Source organism: Mobula hypostoma, chromosome 4 (genome assembly GCF_963921235.1).
Source record: "Mobula hypostoma chromosome 4, sMobHyp1.1, whole genome shotgun sequence".
In the NCBI taxonomy this organism is placed as follows: domain Eukaryota; kingdom Metazoa; phylum Chordata; class Chondrichthyes; order Myliobatiformes; family Myliobatidae; genus Mobula; species Mobula hypostoma.
Window position 1 is genome coordinate 25,980,873 of NC_086100.1, and position 17,603 is coordinate 25,998,475.

Consider the following 17,603-nt stretch of genomic DNA (forward strand, 5'->3'; position numbering starts at 1 on the left):
GCCTGGGGTGGTGGTGGGCCCTGATCATGGATGCTGTGTAGATGTCAAATTCTTGAATCAGAATCAAGTTTATTATCACTGCCATGTCATGAATTTTGTTGTTTTGCGGCAGCAGTTCAGTGCAATACATGAAAATTACAGTAAGAATACAGGGAAAAAATAGGGCAAAGAGAGAAGAGTAGCGTTTATTGGTTCATGGGCCATTGAGAGATCTGATGCAGAGGAGAAGAGAAAGAAAAGAGAGAAATTGCCTTTAAACTCACGAGAGAGCATTGGCCATCAACTTTTTTTGCTGTTGATGTTTCTGTAGCAGGCAATTTCTTTTTTTACGAGGTCGAGTTGCTAGCTCAACGCTCAACCCAGCACAGATGGAAAGTGTGCCTGGGGAGCCGGCTGGGTTCGAACTTGGGAGCCTTCGCTCTGAAGTCCGGCGTTAATGCCACTACGCTACCAGCCAGCTCAGAGGAGAAGAAGCTGTTCTTAAAACGTTGAGTGTGTGTCTACATGCTCCTTGAAGGTAGTAATGAGAAGGGGGCACGTCTGGGTGGTGGGGCTCCCTTAGTGATGGCTAGTGCCTTTTTGAGGCTATTGCCTTTTGAAGATGTCCTCAATGGCAGGAAGACTTGGTGCCCATGATGGAGCTGGCTGAGTTTACAACCTATTCCAGGCATGATGCAACCTGTCATAATGCTCTCCATGATACATCTGTAGAAATTTGCAAGCGTCTTTGACACACCAAATCTCCTCAAGCTCCGAATATATCCACTGGCATGCCACCTTCATAATTGCCTCAATATGTTGGTATTACTGATGCAAGGTTGCTGATGTGACACCGCTCAGCAAGCACTTGGAAATGAAATTCGCTGACTTTTCTTCCTTGCATCTTCCTTCTATCCCCGGTGACTTTTCTCCCCTTGTCAGATTTTGGTTCTATTTTCCCCTGCTAGATCCTTGCTCATCCTGTCCTGATGCTGTTCAGAAGTCGAATTTGGATTGTTCTTTGTCTTCCTCTATTACTAACCTAAGGTACCACTTTCTGTGGATCAAACTTACCCAGGTGTTCTCTCACAGTCTTACACATACCCCAGCACCAGATCCAGCAATGCCTCTTCTAGCCACCCTGTCAACATTTTCCTCAAGGCAGATCCCCTAATCACACTTAAACATCTTCCTTTTTTTTTACTTTGACATTATTTCAGCTACCATTTTATTTGACATTAAGGTCGACTCCATTTGAACAAATTGCCATAATGTTTCTTTGGAGATTTGTTGCTGATGACTCTTACTATTTGGAGATGTAAATAATATCCCCAGTAATCCTCGTTATATTCGTTCTGCCATTGCCTCTCAAGGAGTAGCCACCTTTCCAACACCCCACTATCTGCTCGTATTAGTTTTGCCACCTGACCTTTTTGTTCATTTAAAAGGTCTCCATCAGACCTTTTACCTATTGAACTCATCTCGTCCTCATTGTTTTGCACCTTTTTCTGTCGATGCCTCAACATCATATTCAACATCATATTATTGAGGGTGTTTAAGGAGGAGATTGATAAGTATCTAATTAGTCAGGGTATCAAGGAATATGGGGAAAAAGCCAGAAACAGGAACTAGGTGGGAGAATAGTTTAGCTCATGGTGGAGTGGCAGAGCAGACTCGATGGGCCGAATGGCCTGCTTCTGCTCCTTTGTCTTTGTGCTCTTGTGATCCAAGATGGCTGTTTATACTTTCTTGACTGAAATTTATGTAGATAAGATGCTTTGAAGAAAAAGCCTGACACCGATTTTTAACTTGATATTAAAGCATTATATACTTGTATAATATAATTCCCGACTTAAATTAATGTACTTCTGCTTCCAATATTTTAGCTGCAAATTTGGTTATACTGATCGAAGTATATTTGGTACTCCTATTCCAATAATGGCTTTGGTGAGTACAGATATATGTTTAATACTCAAGTAGTGTTTCTATTGGCTCTGGAGTGCTAGCATTTAATCCAGTTATCAGTGCTAAGTATTCTGATTACTTGGGAGTTCATTGTGACAGTTTTTCAAATCAATTTGAAAATTATCACTGAGTCTTGAACCAGTTTCCTGTCAGAGATCCTGTGTTGTCATTACATCTGACACCTTGAGCTAGCATAATTAATTGATACATGAGAAAAAATCCGCGACGTTGACTCTGTTCTCTTTCTGTTGATGAGAGGTTTTGGCATTCCCATTTTTGTTTCAGATTTGCAGCACTTGCATCTTTTTCTCTGGTAACTTCATGGAGTCCTGGTGAAAGGCCGTCAGACACAGGAGTAGAGTTTGGCCCATCGCGTCTGCTCCACCTGATCTTGCCTGATTTATTATTCCGCTCAATCCCATTCTCCTGCCTTCTCCCCGTAATATTTGATGCCCTTACAATTAAAGCCTATCAACCTCTGCTTTAAATATATCCAATGACTTGCTCAAAGAACTCCAACAGATTTGTTTGTCACGTACCTCCAAGTACCCTGAAACCTCACACTTAATAATTGACTCCAACGTCTTCCTAACCACTAAGCTGGGCTAACAGACCTATAATTTCAAAGAAGAGAAAATCTGCAGATGCTGGAAACCCGAGCAACACGTACAAAATGCTGGGGGAGCCCAGCAGGCCAGGCAGCATCTAAGAAAAGAGTACAGTCGATGTTTTGGGCCGAAACCCTTTGGCAGGACGCAATTTCCTTTCTTCTGCCTCCCTCCCTTGTTTAAGAGAGTGACATTTACAATTTTCCAGTCCTCCAGAAGCAAGTAATTCTTGAAAGATCATTACTAATGCCTCCACAATCTCTTTAGCTATCTGTTTCAGAATCTTGGGATGAAGTCAGTCTGTTCCAGGTGACTTATCTACCTTAAAATCTTTGTTTCCCAATCATCTTCTCCTTGGTAATTGCAACTACACTCACTTCTGCCCCTGACACACACAAATTTCTGGCATACTGCTAGTTTCTTCCACAGTGAAGACTGATGCAAAATACTTACTAAGTTTGTTCACTATTTCTTTATCCACCCCTCCCCTCCCATTGCTATCTCTCCAGTGTCATTTTCTAGTGATCTGATATTCACTCTCATCTCTTTTACCCTTTATGTATCTGGAAAAAAAACTGTTATCTTCTTTTACATTATTGGCTAGCTCATCTTTTCTCACCTTGTGGCTTTTTAGTTGACTTTGTTGCTTTTTGAAAGTTTCCCAAACCTCAAACTTCCCACTATGTTTTTTTGCTGTGTTATATGGCCTCTCTTTTGATGTTGTTACATTGCATTGTAACTATCAGTTCGCAATGTTACGAATTTTAGACTCATTGATAATTTTCAGGAGACTTTATTCCTTCAATGAAATGCTTGTTTGGAAATTGTAGTCTTATTTCAATGTTTGGATTACCCTTTGTCTTTAAACCCATCACCCCTACTGGGGAATAGGCCACCGACACTAGCTCACCTGCGCCCTGGGCCAATCATTCAAATTGTTCCCTGGTGTGTCCTCTCCCAGGGGTGAGGTCTTTGGAGCTTCTATTGGTGTACCTGTATCTCCAGGTTTTTACAGGACATAGTCACTAGCCCCGTGCCCAGCCGTCCTCCTTTCACAACCATTCTTGGCACTGCCCATGGTGGAGTTAGATTATCTGTGGAGGGAATTAAATGATTACATTCAGCTGTCGCCTTCTGAGTCAGACAAAAGAAACTGTGCATGCTGGCCTCTGTCCCACCCCCAACTTTTTCACCTGGATTGCATCTCTCTGGTTCCACCTGTCACCTAGAGCCTCTATTCCACTCCCTTTGTACTGGTACGCGTTGACAGCTTTTCCTGTTCCCTCTCAGGGTCTCAATCTAAATGTCGACGTGCCTTTTCCCTCCATTGATGCTGATTGAGATCGGTTTGTGGTTCTGAGCCACCAGCTTATTTTGTGTCTTTTCCTTTCGCATTGAATGGTTGGTTTCTGAGAGAAAATCAGAAATTACCCTGCGGGGTTGGGGGGGCGGGTTAGGGAGGGGAACTTCTCTCCTTGTACTGCCTGTGTATAGTCCAATGAATGGAAATTATTTCTATGGAGTGGGTAAGAGGAAGATTAACCAGGTAGACACTGATCTTTGATCACCAGTAATAACTATATGCTATTGATGGCTGCCAGTCAAATAGGTTTTGTGTTGGGCATGTGACCAAATAGTTAAGTCATTCGTCTATTTATCTCAAGGTCACTAGTTCGAGCCTCAGCTATGGCAGCGTGTTTGTGCCCTTGAGCAAGGCACTTAATCACACATTGCTCTAGTCTGTGTGAGGAGTGGTGCCCCACACAGACTTCCAATCTGCGCCTTGTAAGGCATGAAAATGCCCGACGCAGGCCTCTCATGGTCTGAGTCGACGTTCCCTCCCTCCCCTCCCCCAAATGGGTTTACATTTAATTGATGCCATTGATTTCATTCCAACCAAACATGCAGATAGAAGGAAATGGGTACCTGACTTGTGCAGTTCATGGAGGAGACCAAACATTAGTTTCTCCCCGTGAGTTTCTCCCGTTTGCCCCTTGTGAACATAAAGGGAAAAGGAGTGCTGTGAACGTACAGAGTTAGGGGTGTTAAAGTGACAAGTAGTCTCACAGCAGCGTGGGCACGTCTAATGCGTTTTCTCCTTTGCCAGGCGGCAGATCAGCAAGCAGCCATGTTCGGGGAGTGCTGCTTTGAACCAGGTGATGTGAAGCTCACTATGGGAACTGGCACTTTCATGTCCATCAATACTGGAACTAAACCTCATACATCTGTAACAGGTACGCAGTCGTACTTCAGTCACAGCTGTACACTCAGCATCAGATTTAGTAGCACTGGCCAATGATGTGAAATTTGCAGCAGCAGCATAATGTTAAGATATAAGATGTAGAAATTACAAAGAGTAGTGCCAAAAAAAAAATGAAGTAGCGTTTACTGGTTCGTGGTCCTTTCAGAAATCTGGCGATAGGGAAGAAGTTGTTTCTAAATCATTGAGTGTAGGCCTTCGGTCATCTGTACTACGCCCCTGATGCTGGTAATGAGAAAAGGGCTTGTCCTAGATGGAGAGGGTCCTTATTGGTGGCTGCTGCCTCTTGAAGATCGCCTCAGTGGTGGGGAGGTCTGTGCTGGCGATGGAGCAGGTTGAGAATGCAAACCTTCTCAGCCGCCTTGTGATCCTGTGTTTTGAGCCACCATTCCAGTCTTCGTTCCTACCACTTAGAATTCATTCACTGAGGTGCTATTCCTTCGTTCTCATTGATATTTTCTTCCATTTCTTAATGTCAAATGCTTGGATTTATGTTTTCAATCTTTTTCTCTTTTACCTAGGAGTTTTACAATTCTCTTTTGTCATTTCTCTTCATCAAACTCGTGTGTGTGTGTGTGTGTGTGTGTGTGTGTGTGTGTGTGTGTGTGTGTGTGTTTGCAGAATTTTAAACTGCTCCAATCCACTTTTTCTGTCAATTTTATATGCCTCATCTTTTCATCAAATACAACTCCAACTTTTGTTAGCCCTTATAGACTTGCTTCTCCTTCTGTGTTTTCCTAAATAAATAAATAAATAAATTTGTATTTTCCACTTGTTCTCTTCTCTAGCCAGGGTTATAGATAGTCATAGTCATACTTCATTGATCCTGGGGGAAATTGGTTTTCATTACAGTTGCACCATAAATAGTTAAATAGTAATATGTAAATTATGCCAGGAAATAAATCCAGGACCAGCCTATTGGCTCAGACATACTTTATTGATCCTGAGGGAAATTGGGTTTTGTTACAGTTGCACCAACCAAGAATAGAGTATAAATATAGCAATATAAAACCATAAATAATTAAATAATAATAATGTGTAAATTATGCTAGATGGAAATAAGTCCAGGACCATCCTATTGGCTCAGGGTGTCTGACCCTCCAAGGGAGGAGTTGTAAAGTTTGATGGCCACAGGCAGGAATGACTTCCTATGACGCTCAGTGTTGCATCTCGGTGGAATGAGTCTCTGGCTGAATGTACTCCTGTGCCTAACCAATACATTACATAGTGGATGGGAGACATTATCCAAAATGGCATGCGACTTGGACAGCATCTTGTGTCTTATGATCTCCCCTGTTTTAAATATCCAACTCAATTTTCATTCTTTCAGGGTTTTTTTTCTATCCCTCAGGTAATTTTACTAAATTTGAATGGATCTAAAATAATTTGGGCTTAAAAACTTCTGAAATTTTGTATTTATTTTTCATTTCGGCACAACTTTGTGGGCCGCAGGGACTGTATTGTACTGTAGGTTTTCTGTGTTTCTATTTGTCTATTTTTTTTCCTCTGCATTACCTGGAGACACTTCTTTATTTCTTTCCTGGTCTGAGTGTGCATGACTAATGTTCGTTGCATCCACTTCAATGGTAGCCATTCTGATTGGACATTGAAACGACCGCGAGAATTCAGCTGAACTTCCTTGAAGTAGTTTAAGAACTTGGAGTTGGTGGTTGTATGCTATGTCAGTGCAGAATGTGTGGCGACCCTTCCAGGCTGCCCCCATCACGTTGTTAGGTTTTGTTGGTTGTTAATGTAAACGATGCCTTTCACTGTATGTTTCAATGTACATGTGATAAGTAAATGAATCTGAATACTGGCCAGCCACGTATAATATGAATCTGGAGTACCACGTTACTGAATGGGAAGAAACTGAAACAGGCACCCTGATGTTTTACTTTATTAATACAGGACTTTATCCATTGGTTGGCTGGAAAATTGGATCTGAAGTAACATATATTGCAGAAGGAAATGCTGCTGATACGGGTAAAGTGATCCAATGGGCACAACAACTAGGTAAGGAGCTACATTGCTGTGTGTGCATTTTTGTTTTTTGGAGGGAAGACTGTTTGCTTTAACTTTGTTATACTCTCGGTACAATTGTTTTTAAGTCTATGAAATTTGTTGTTTAAGCATCTAGTGGATCAATAAATATTGGCGATTTTAATGTAAGAGGAGTCTTTGTGCTTCCACTTCTATCATTTGGCTTGTGAATATTCTTACGTCAAGTTGAGGCATGTGCATGCAGGGAAATACCTCAATCTCCTGGATTCCTCAGTTCATTTTATTTATTTCAAGAGTTAAATGCAGGACGAGGAGCCTCATCCACAGCGGCATTTTTTTCTAATTGTTAATTCAGAAGGTTTTCCTTCCAATGAATTATTTTTGATGTAGAATCAGTCTTGTACATGTGTGACATTTTTTCTTCCTCACTAGTTCCTACACGTACCAAGTCAATGACAGATATTCAGCATTTGGTGTAAAGATTGTAAGGTGTATGTTAGTTCAGATAAGTGAGAACCACCTTCTTCTCCAATAGCAGTTTGGGATTCTCCACATTGATATTTGATACTCTGTACTTCTGCAATTGTGTCAACAGGACTGGGGATGATTGATATTTGACTTGAATTCAGAATGAGCTATTATTGCTGTCAGTTTTTCAAAGTTGCAACATCAGGTGCTAGTAGCTTTGCCATCATTGCATCAATAACACATCTCCACTGATGATTTTCTACCATGTACCGAATGCATTATCCTTGTTTCTCTTACACCCTATTGTTTGTACTCCTAAATGTACAGAATTATATTTTTTTAAAACATACATTTAAAAAATCATTCATTTTATTTATGTATTTTCATATTGGGCATTATCTTGGTGACCATTTTTAAAAAATGATCTCCCTATTTGTCCCTTTCAGTGTTCTGACTTCTCAAACTACACATTGATCTCCAGCCCAATCATTTGTAAATGTACTTGCTATTACTTCTCCGTGGAGAAAATGACCTACCTCTCCATATCATCTTCCTGAATCCAATTTGCAGTCCTACCTATACACCTTTCTCACCTCCCTGCTCCTGCATTGAATCTTACAATTGACTTTTTGAAAGTGTATGTACACAAAATGCTTTTCCCAAGAGAATAAGGAAGTAGCCCAAGAAATAGTGGATGCATTAGTGATAATTTTTCAAAACTCTTTAGATTCTGGACTAGTCCCTGAGGATTAGAGGGTGGCTAATGTAACCCCACTTTTTTAAAAAAGGAGGGAGAGAGAAACTAGGGAATTATAGACCGGTTAGCCTATCATCGGTGGTGGGGAAACTTCTAGAGTCAGTTATCAAAGATGTGATAACAGCACATTTGGAAAGCGGTGAAATCATCGGACAAAGTCAGCATGGATTTGTGAAAAGAAAATCATGTCTGACGAATCTCATAGAATTTTTTGAGGATGTAACTAGTAGAGTGGATAGGGGAGAACCAATGGATGTGGTATATTTGGATTTTCAAAAGGCTTTTGACAAGGTCCCACACAGGAGATTAGTGTGCAAACTTAAAGCACACGGTATTGGGGGTAAGGTATTGATGTGGATAGAGAATTGGTTGGCAGACAGGAAGCAAAGAGTGGGAATAAACGGGACCTTTTCAGACTGGCAGGCAGTGACTAGTGGGGTACCGCAAGGCTCAGTGCTGGGAACCCAGTTGTTTACAACATATATTAATGACTTGGATGAGGGAATTAAATGCAGCATCTCCAAGTTTGTGGATGACACGAATCTGGGCGGAAGTGTTAGCTGTGAGGAGGATGCTAAGAGGATGCAGGGTGACTTGGATAGGTTAGGTGACTGGGCAAATTCATGGCAGATGCAATTTAATGTGGATAAATGTGAAGTTATCCACTTTGGTGGCAAGAACAGGAAAACAGATTATTATCTGAATGGTGGCCGATTAGAAAAAGGAGAGGTGCAACGAGACCTGGGTGTCATTATACACCAGTCATTGAAAGTGGGCATGCAGGTACAGCAGGCGGTGAAAAAGGAGAATGGTATGCTGGCATTTATAGCAAGAGGATTCGAGTACGGGAGCAGGGAGGTACTACTGCAGTTGTACAAGGCCTTGGTGAGACCACACCTGGAGTATTGTGTGCAGTTTTGGTCCCCTAATCTGAGGAAAGACATCCTTGCCATAGAGGGAGTACAAAGAAGGTTCACCAGCTTGATTCCTGGGATGGCAGGACTTTCATATGATGAAAGACTGGATGAACTGGGCTTATACTCGTTGGAATTTAGAAGGCTGAGGGGGGATCTGATTGAAACGCATAAAATCCTAAAGGGATTGGACAGGCTAGATGCAGGAAGATTGTTCCCGATGTTGGGGAAGTCCAGAACAAGGGGTCACAGTTTGAGGATAAAGAGGAAGCCTTTTAGGACCGAGATTAGGAAAAACTTCTTCACACAGAGAGTGGTGAATCTGTGGAATTCTCTGCCACGGGAAACAGTTGAGGCCAGTTCATTGGCTATATTTAAGAGGGAGTTAGATATGGCCCTTGTGGCTAAAGGGATCAGGGGGTATGGAGGGAAGGCTGGTACAGGGTTCTGAGTTGGATGATCAGCCATGATCGTACTGAATGGCGGTGCAGGCTTGAAGGGCCAAATGGCCTACTCCTGCACCTATTTTTTATGTTTCTATGTTTTAATATGCCTGGACTTTCACAGGGGATGCTAATTTTTTTTTCAAATGGAGATAAATATCTCCAGAACTCCCAGGTAGTATATTTCCAATGGCTTTTGCAATTCCTTCTGCTATAAAATGCATATGCATTGATATTTTGAAATTACTGACCTGAGTGCTGCCTTCTATATACTATACATCAAATGTCTTTCCTTTTTCACAAAAGCTACACTTCTCTCATTTTATTTCTTTTTATTATATCTGTCATAATACGCCATTTTATACATCTAGATTAGATTCAACCCGCACTTTATCGCTATTTCTCCATCAGTTGTAGGTAATATTGTGTCTGCTCTTTTGATGATTCCAATCTATAAGAGTGAACACATTTTTCATACCCCATTGACACTCCATGGATCTTTTTTCAGGACAGAGCCATTTGTAACCACTGATAGGCAATCCTACCTTTTACTCCGTAGCTCCTAACCAGTTTTAATCTATTTCTGTGGTTTGCTTTCTACCTTTGAGATATTAATCTCTTCTGTATCTTTCATAACCTTATGGTTTCTGGTAATGCACAAAATTCAGTGCATCTTGCTACATCATTAAAAGATCATATTGTTGGATATGGTTTCTGAAGTCCACTGACTGAACATCCACATCCACTCATTTGGTTTCTTCATTTTATGAAAACAAATTTTCCATGTAAATATTTGGGGTCAGTGTTCCCATCTGAAAATGAGCTCCTTCCCAAACCATTGTTGTGCATCAAAAAAACTTCGTAATAACGCTTGTTCAGAAACTGGTGTGTTAACACTAGCATATGTCGTGAAATTTGTTGTAGTATTTTCAAGACAAAAAATTACTATAAGTTACAATTTTTTTTAAATGAAGCCAAAGAGGCATTCAAGATGAGGTAGTAAATTGGATTAGACATTGGCTTCACAGGAGAACCTGGAGCTGGTAGTAAGTGGTTGACTCTCTGACTGGAGGCCTGTAACTAGTGGTATACTGCAGACATCGTAGTGGTGAGCACAATGCTTTACAGTACCAGCAACCCAGGCTCCATTCTTGAAGCTGTAAGGCGTTTGTACGTTATCCCCGTGACCACATGAGTTTCATCCAGGTGCACCAGTTTCCGGCTACAGTCCAATGACCTACTGGTTAGTCGGTTAATTGGTCATTGTAAATTTTCTGTGGTTAAGCTAGGGTTAAATTAAGTGTTGCTGGGGAGCATGACTCGAAGACCTGTTCCATGCTGTATCTCAATAAATAAACAAGCAAACAGTAGCTAATAGACCACCTTTATTTGCTCCTGCTCCTGTGATAACGTTAGCTAATAAAAATCTATCACAATGGTGAACACTGAAGTTCTCCCAACAATCCACTATCTTTCTTCCATGAGCTCCCTGAGTAAGACAATTACATTTTGCCTTAGGTTTGGGAAACAGTGTCTTCAATTTCATGTAACTTTTCGTGATTAACAAAAGGAAGCTGCTTTTCCCATGGCTGTCGACTGGATGAAATAGCACGGTGTTTAAGCTGATGTTCCATCTAGTCTTCTCTAACATCGTCCTGTCGTCGTTCTAGGTTTTTTCTCTGATGTAACTGAAACCGAAAAGATGGCGCAAGAAGTCCAAGATTCAGATGGTGTATTTTTCGTTCCAGCATTCAGTGGATTACAGGTAAATTTACACAACATATGTGCTGTCCACTGCATAATGCATTATTTCCAAAATGTTCATAATTCACTTTGTGCAATGTTTTATTATGTGTGTTCCACATTTGAATTTGGAAGTTGGTAGGTGTTTCAAAGAAAATTAATGACATTAATTACATACTTATTAGAAAAACGCTAGACAAGTCTCCTACTGTTTGATCAGCTTTGTTTTTCATTGTTCCTCAATATTTTTTTACAATTGAATCAGCCCACAATTAAAGCATCTTCTTTTCACTGCTGTATTGTCATTCATAATTTGGCTGATATCCACCCCCACCTCCATTTTCCTGTACTTTATACAGTATATGTTCTAGTCTGGTATATCTAGGTCTGTAATGTCCAGCTTGTTCAAGTTTAATTGTCATTTAATGTTGTTTGTTCAGCTCAAAATATCGTTGTCTGGGGCCATTGTGCAAAACACAGTACATCCAGTCACATACAGCAGATGTACTTACAATAGCACATACAGTCACAAAATAATACTAGCACAAGTCCCTGAGTGCCACGACCAGAAGACTAATGGAGTCTGAAGCTGTCGACCTTCTACCAAAGTATTTGGAGATTCTTGCCTTGGAGGATGTTCTTCAAGTGTTGAATACGTTTTTATAATAACTTGGGGTTCAAAGAAAACCCAAGGGGACAACAGTTTCATCTTGATTGACATGATATAATTAACATGCTGATCAATGAAGTTTTTATTATTTACATGTCAATTATTACAATTCCAATATTTTTATTAATGTGTAGGGTTTTGCGCAAAGAATGGTTTCTTGGTTAAGATACAGACTTGATTTCAAACGTTTAAATCAAAGAGGAAGTCAGAAAAAGAATTAAATGTTGAAGTTTACCAACCTCTGTAGCTAGACTGCCGACCATTTAAGGTGACATGAGACAATTAATCATCTTCACATTCCAGCTGAAATTAGTCATGCATCACCATTTCATCCTCTTCCTTAATTCAAAATGCTGGAATTTCCTACCCAATGCTCTGTTGTAGAAGTAGATAATAATAAAGGCTGTGGTGGTCCAGAGAACTGAAGTTGGGCAATAATCACAGTCTCAGTGATGTTTCCCAGACTCTGCAACCATGTATCCATTGGTCAAACAAATTGCAGAGCACTTGAATATTTGTTAACATCCGTTACAATGATATCGATGCAACTTGTTAAATAAAAATGACAGGTTTTATTTTGTTTTTTTTTTACTCTCATCCCTTCAAATTGGAAGGAAATGGACTCTGAATTTGAAATGTACAATACAAGGTAATTTCTACCTTAATGTGTGCTGATACAAAGTATTAACAGAATACTTTTTAGTGATGTGTAACTGTACTTTCTAATCCACTATACAATGCACAATATATTTTTCCTCTACAAAGTTTGTGTGTAAACACAGTCTTAATCCCATGAATTGTGACTACAATTCACTTCGCATCAATAATTCCCATAAGAATGCAAGTCCTAGATTCAAACACTAAATGAAGGATAATTAGTAGACACTATTATTCATTTTCACTGTGGGGTTGTGGGAGCAGGCAACATGTAATATAAGGTTACACTGAGAGCCAGATGGTATTTATGAAGTTGGGGAATAAAATTGAGAGTGATAGAGCAATATAGTACGGATACAGGCCCTGTGACCGAGTGAGCCCATACTGACCACAGTGTTCACACAGCTAGTTTCAATTTCCTGTGTATAACCCATAATCCTCTAAGCCCTACCCCTCCATCTACCAATCCAATTGCTTCATAAATGATACTATTATACCTGTTTCATCTACTTCTGGCAGCTTGTTCCATATATTCACCCACCCTCTGCGTGGAAAAAATTGCCCCTCAAGTCCCTTTGAAATCCTTCCCCTCTCTCTAAATCTATTACCCCTAGTTTTGGACTCCCTTACCCTGAGGAAAAGGCTTTTACCATACACCTTATCTATGCCCCTCATAATTTTAAACATTTCTCTAAGGTCACCCCTCATTCTCCTATGATACAAGAGCTAAAGCCCCAGCCTAGTCAACTTCTCCCTATAATTCCAGTACTGGCAACATCCTTGTTCGTATATCTATTCTGCACCTTCTCCAGTTTAACCAAGTCTTTCCAATAATAGGGTGGCCAGAACTGTGGCCTCAACAATAACTGATAAAGCTGTGACATGCAGTCAACGGCCACTTTATTAGGTACACCTGTACACCTCACTAATGCAAATATCTAATCAGCCAATCATGTGGCAGCAACTCAGTGGATAAAAGCATATCGATGTAATCAAGAGGTTCAGCTGATGGGAAGAAATGTGATCAAAGTGACTTTGACTGTGGCATGAATGTTGGTGCCAGATGGGGTGGTTTGAGTATCTCAGTAACTACTGATCTCCTGGGATTTTCATGCACAACAGTCCCTATAGATTACAGAGAATGGTGCGAGAAACAGAAAGACATCCAGTGAGTAATGGTTCTGTGGGCAAAAACACCTTGTTAATGAGAGAGGTCAAAGGGGAATGGTCAGACTGGTTTAAGCTGACAGGAAGGTGACTAACTCCAAATATCCACATGTTACATCAGTGATATGCACAAGAGCATCTCTGAATGAACAGATCATCGAACCTTGAAGTGGACGGGCTACAACAGCAGCAGACCGTGAACACACACTCAGAGGCCTCCTTATGAAGTAAAGGAGGTAACTAATAAAGTGGCCACTGAGTGTAACATCCCAACTCCTATACTCAGTTTCCTGACTGAAGGCCAGAAGGCTGAATGCTTTTTTCTCCACACTGTCTACTTGTGACTTTGCTTTCAACGAACTTTTCACTTGTACTCATAAGTCCTGTTCCACTACACTCCCTGGTACCCAACTATTCATAGGAAAAGTCCGCCACTGGTTTGACTTTACAAAATGCATCACCTGACACTAAAATGAAGTGAAATCCATTTGTCGCTCCCCAGCCCACTTGCCTTCCTGATGGAAATCTCCTTCTCATCTACGATAACCCTCTTCACTATCAACCGCACTTCCTAAATGTGTAATCTGCTGATCAAGCTTTGTGCAACCACATCCAAATCATTTATATGAATTAATGAATAACAAGGGTCCCAACAGCACACAAGTCACCAGACTCCCTTCCAACAAACAACTTTCAACCATATTCCTTCTGCTTCCTACCTGGAAGTTGACTTTGAATCCACCTAATTAGCTGTCTCAGGATTCCATGGGACCCAACCTGCCAGGCCTCCTACCATACAGGACCTTGTCAAGGTCCAGTAGACAACATCCACTGCCCAACTTCAACTTCCTTTTTGGTTACCTCTTCACAAAAACTAAAATGTTCATCATCATGACTTCCCATGCACAAAAGTATAATGATTTCTCCTAATCAGACTTTGTCTGTCCAAATGCTGGTAGATCCTGTTCCTCAGAATTCACTTCAGTAACTTACCCACTACTGACGCCAGGCTGAGTGACCTGTAGTTCCATGACTTGTCCTTGCCACCCTTCTTAAACAATGGAACAACATTAAGCCACTTGCTAATCTTCTGGAATTTCACAATGGCTAACAATGAATCAAATATCTCTACAAGAGCTTCCACAGTTTTCCCTCTAATCTCCCACAAAGTCCAAGGATGCACTTAGTCAGGCCCTGGGGATTTATCCACCTTAATGCAATTAAATAAGGCTGCAGTTGCCTCTTTCCTGGTCATATGAATAGTCTCCCAAACATCTCCACATTTTTCCCTTCTCTCTTGAGCAACCATGATTTTCTGCTGCAGTGAATGCTGAGGACAAATGTTTGTTAAAAGTACCAACCATTTCCCGTAGCTCAAGACTTGGGCAGCCCTGCTGATCTCTGGGGAACTGATTCTCTCCTTAGCCACACTTATACTCTTGATAATGCTATAGAACCTCTTGGAATTTTCATTCATCTTACCTGCTATGTCCATCTCAAACCCTCTTTGACCTCCTGATTTATCTCTTAAGAAATTTTTAATGGTTTTATAGTCATCAAGTGATTTGCTCAATCACGATCTCCTAACCCCGAAGTTTTTCAACCAGAGCTTCAATATTTCTAGTCAGCAAAGGTTCCCTAAACTTGCCAGGTTTGTCCTTCATCCCAATAGAAACAAGCAGCTCCCAGACACTTGCTATGATACCTTTAAAAGCCTCCCATTTGTCATTTGTTCCTTTCCCTTCAAACAGGCTCACTGTGTTGTATGACATGAAATTTGTTGTTTTGTAGCAGTAGAAGAGGGCAAAGACAAATTACTATATATAACAGGTAGTACAAAAAAAAAGTGTTAGTATTCATGGACCATTCAGAAATTTGATGATGGAGGGGATGCAGCTGTTCCTGTATCATTGAGTGTTCTTCAGTCTTCCTGTATCTCCTGATAGTATTAATGCATGTTCTGGATGGTGATAGTCCTTCATGATGGATGCCTGGATACAACCTTCGTGAGGCAGCACCTCTTGAAGACACCCTCAATGGTTCTGCCCTTGATGAAGTAGACTACAACCCTCTGCACCCTCTTGCAATCTTGTGCATTGAAGCTGCATAATAAGCTATGATGCAATTGTTAGAATGCTCTCCACCATACAGCTACAGAAATTTCCAAGAGTCTTTGGTGACATACCAAATCTCCTCAAACTCCAAATGAAGTAGAGCCACTGGCATATGAATGTATCAATGTGTAGGGACCAGGACAGATGCTTGGAAGTGTTGCCACCCAGGAACTTGAAGCTGCTCACCTTTTCCACCACTGCCTCCTCAATGAGGACTGGTGCTTGTTCTCTCTACTCCTTTCTGAAGACCACAATCAATTCCTTGGTCTTGCTGATGTTGAGTGCAAGGTTGTTTTTGTACCACTGCCCAACAAACCCATCTTTTTCACTCCTGTGTGCCTCGCTGCCATCTAAGATTTTAGCAAGAACAGTAGTGTCATTTGTGAGTGTGCCTTCTATATATTGACTCAGAAAACTTTCATGGTCACATTTCACAAATTTTACCCTATCCAACCCCTTAGTACTCTGGGTGGTCCAGTCAATACCAGGGGAAGCTAAAATTTCCAACTAATATAACCCTATTATTCTTACAACTATGAATAATTTCTCTACACACCTCAAGTTCCCATTGACTATTCAGGTGTCTATAGTAGTGCCCTGTTACTGTGATCCTCTCTTTGTTTCTGAGGTTCTATCCATATGGACTCAATGGTTGATTCGCTCAAGAATGTCATCTCTAAGTGCTGCTCTTACCTCTTCCCTTATCAAAAAAGCAATGCCCCCTTCTCACTTCCCTGTATCTTTGTATCCTGGAATATTGAACTGCCAGTCTTGCCCTTCCCATGGTCATGTTTCTGTTATGGATTTTAATCCTGGTACTCGTATCCAATCCCAAGTTCATCTGCCTTGCCCGTTAAACCTTGAGCTTTGAAATAAATGCAACTTGACTGAGTATTCACACAAGCTTTCAAGGCATAAACTTGTATTATCCTTGTTTTATCTCCCTTGGAGTTGGACAGTACAGAAATGTATGACCACGCCAACACAAACATTTTTTGCTCATTTACGTTAATCATCCTATTTGTCTGCCTTTTATATCATGCTTATTTTAATACCTGTCTGAATGTTTCTTAAACATCATGATTGTTTCTGACTCCTCCACCACCTGGTTCTGAAATTGGTACCCACTGCTGGGATCTGTGGTACACAGTGACAGGGCAAGTATTGAGAAGGTTTATCAGTGAATCAGAACAATTCTCACAGCTGACAAAGCAGATAGTAGTTAACCTGGAATACAGATTACATTTAATCACTTAACAGAAAGTGATGCAAAGATTGGGTTTTTCACATGGGAGTAACAAATACAAGCCTTAAGACTTTTTATTGTATCCACAAATTTGCTTGCAACAACTTTTTAATTCTTTCTCCAATGTTCTTTCTTTGGAAGTGAGCCTTGATAGTACCAATAGCCATTTGGCTTACAAGAGCAGAAACTGAACCAGTTTGCTACTTGATGCTTCTGGCATTATAAATATTCTACGTAGTGTCAATGTGTTAAGTATGTAACAGAGGAAATGGATATTAGGCAGGGCTTGGGATCAAACTGTACTTTCCCATACCTTTGTAGCATACGAGCAGTGCCCACTCTGCTAGACCAAACATTGCACTTACTCAACTGTGCAAGATCAATAGAGTAGTAATCAGATCTGGGGCTGTCTTGTGTAATATGGTGATGTAACAACAAATTCAACCGCAGCATGGAGAGTATTTAAATTGCTGTTTAAGTTGTTGCTAAAGCACATATTCACTGTTTTCTATAGCTGTAAGACAGGAACAGAATTAAGCCATTCAGCCCATCGAATCTGCTCCAAATTGGTTGAATCAGCCATGAACTGGTTGCTGAGGACTGTGTAATAG

The 17,603-nt window shown here is 40.7% G+C and overlaps 1 protein-coding gene across 1 annotated transcript in view; it reads left to right on the top strand.

Moving 5' to 3' along the window:
- gk5 (glycerol kinase 5) overlaps nucleotides 1–17,603 on the top strand; it is a 92,025-nt gene that overhangs the window by 69,008 nt on the left and 5,414 nt on the right. Inside the window, exons 9-12 of the mRNA XM_063045424.1 lie at nucleotides 1,866–1,926; nucleotides 4,660–4,786; nucleotides 6,721–6,825; nucleotides 11,066–11,160. Of these exons, the coding sequence (XP_062901494.1) occupies nucleotides 1,866–1,926; nucleotides 4,660–4,786; nucleotides 6,721–6,825; nucleotides 11,066–11,160 (388 nt within the window). The remainder of the gene's footprint in view (nucleotides 1–1,865; nucleotides 1,927–4,659; nucleotides 4,787–6,720; nucleotides 6,826–11,065; nucleotides 11,161–17,603) is intronic.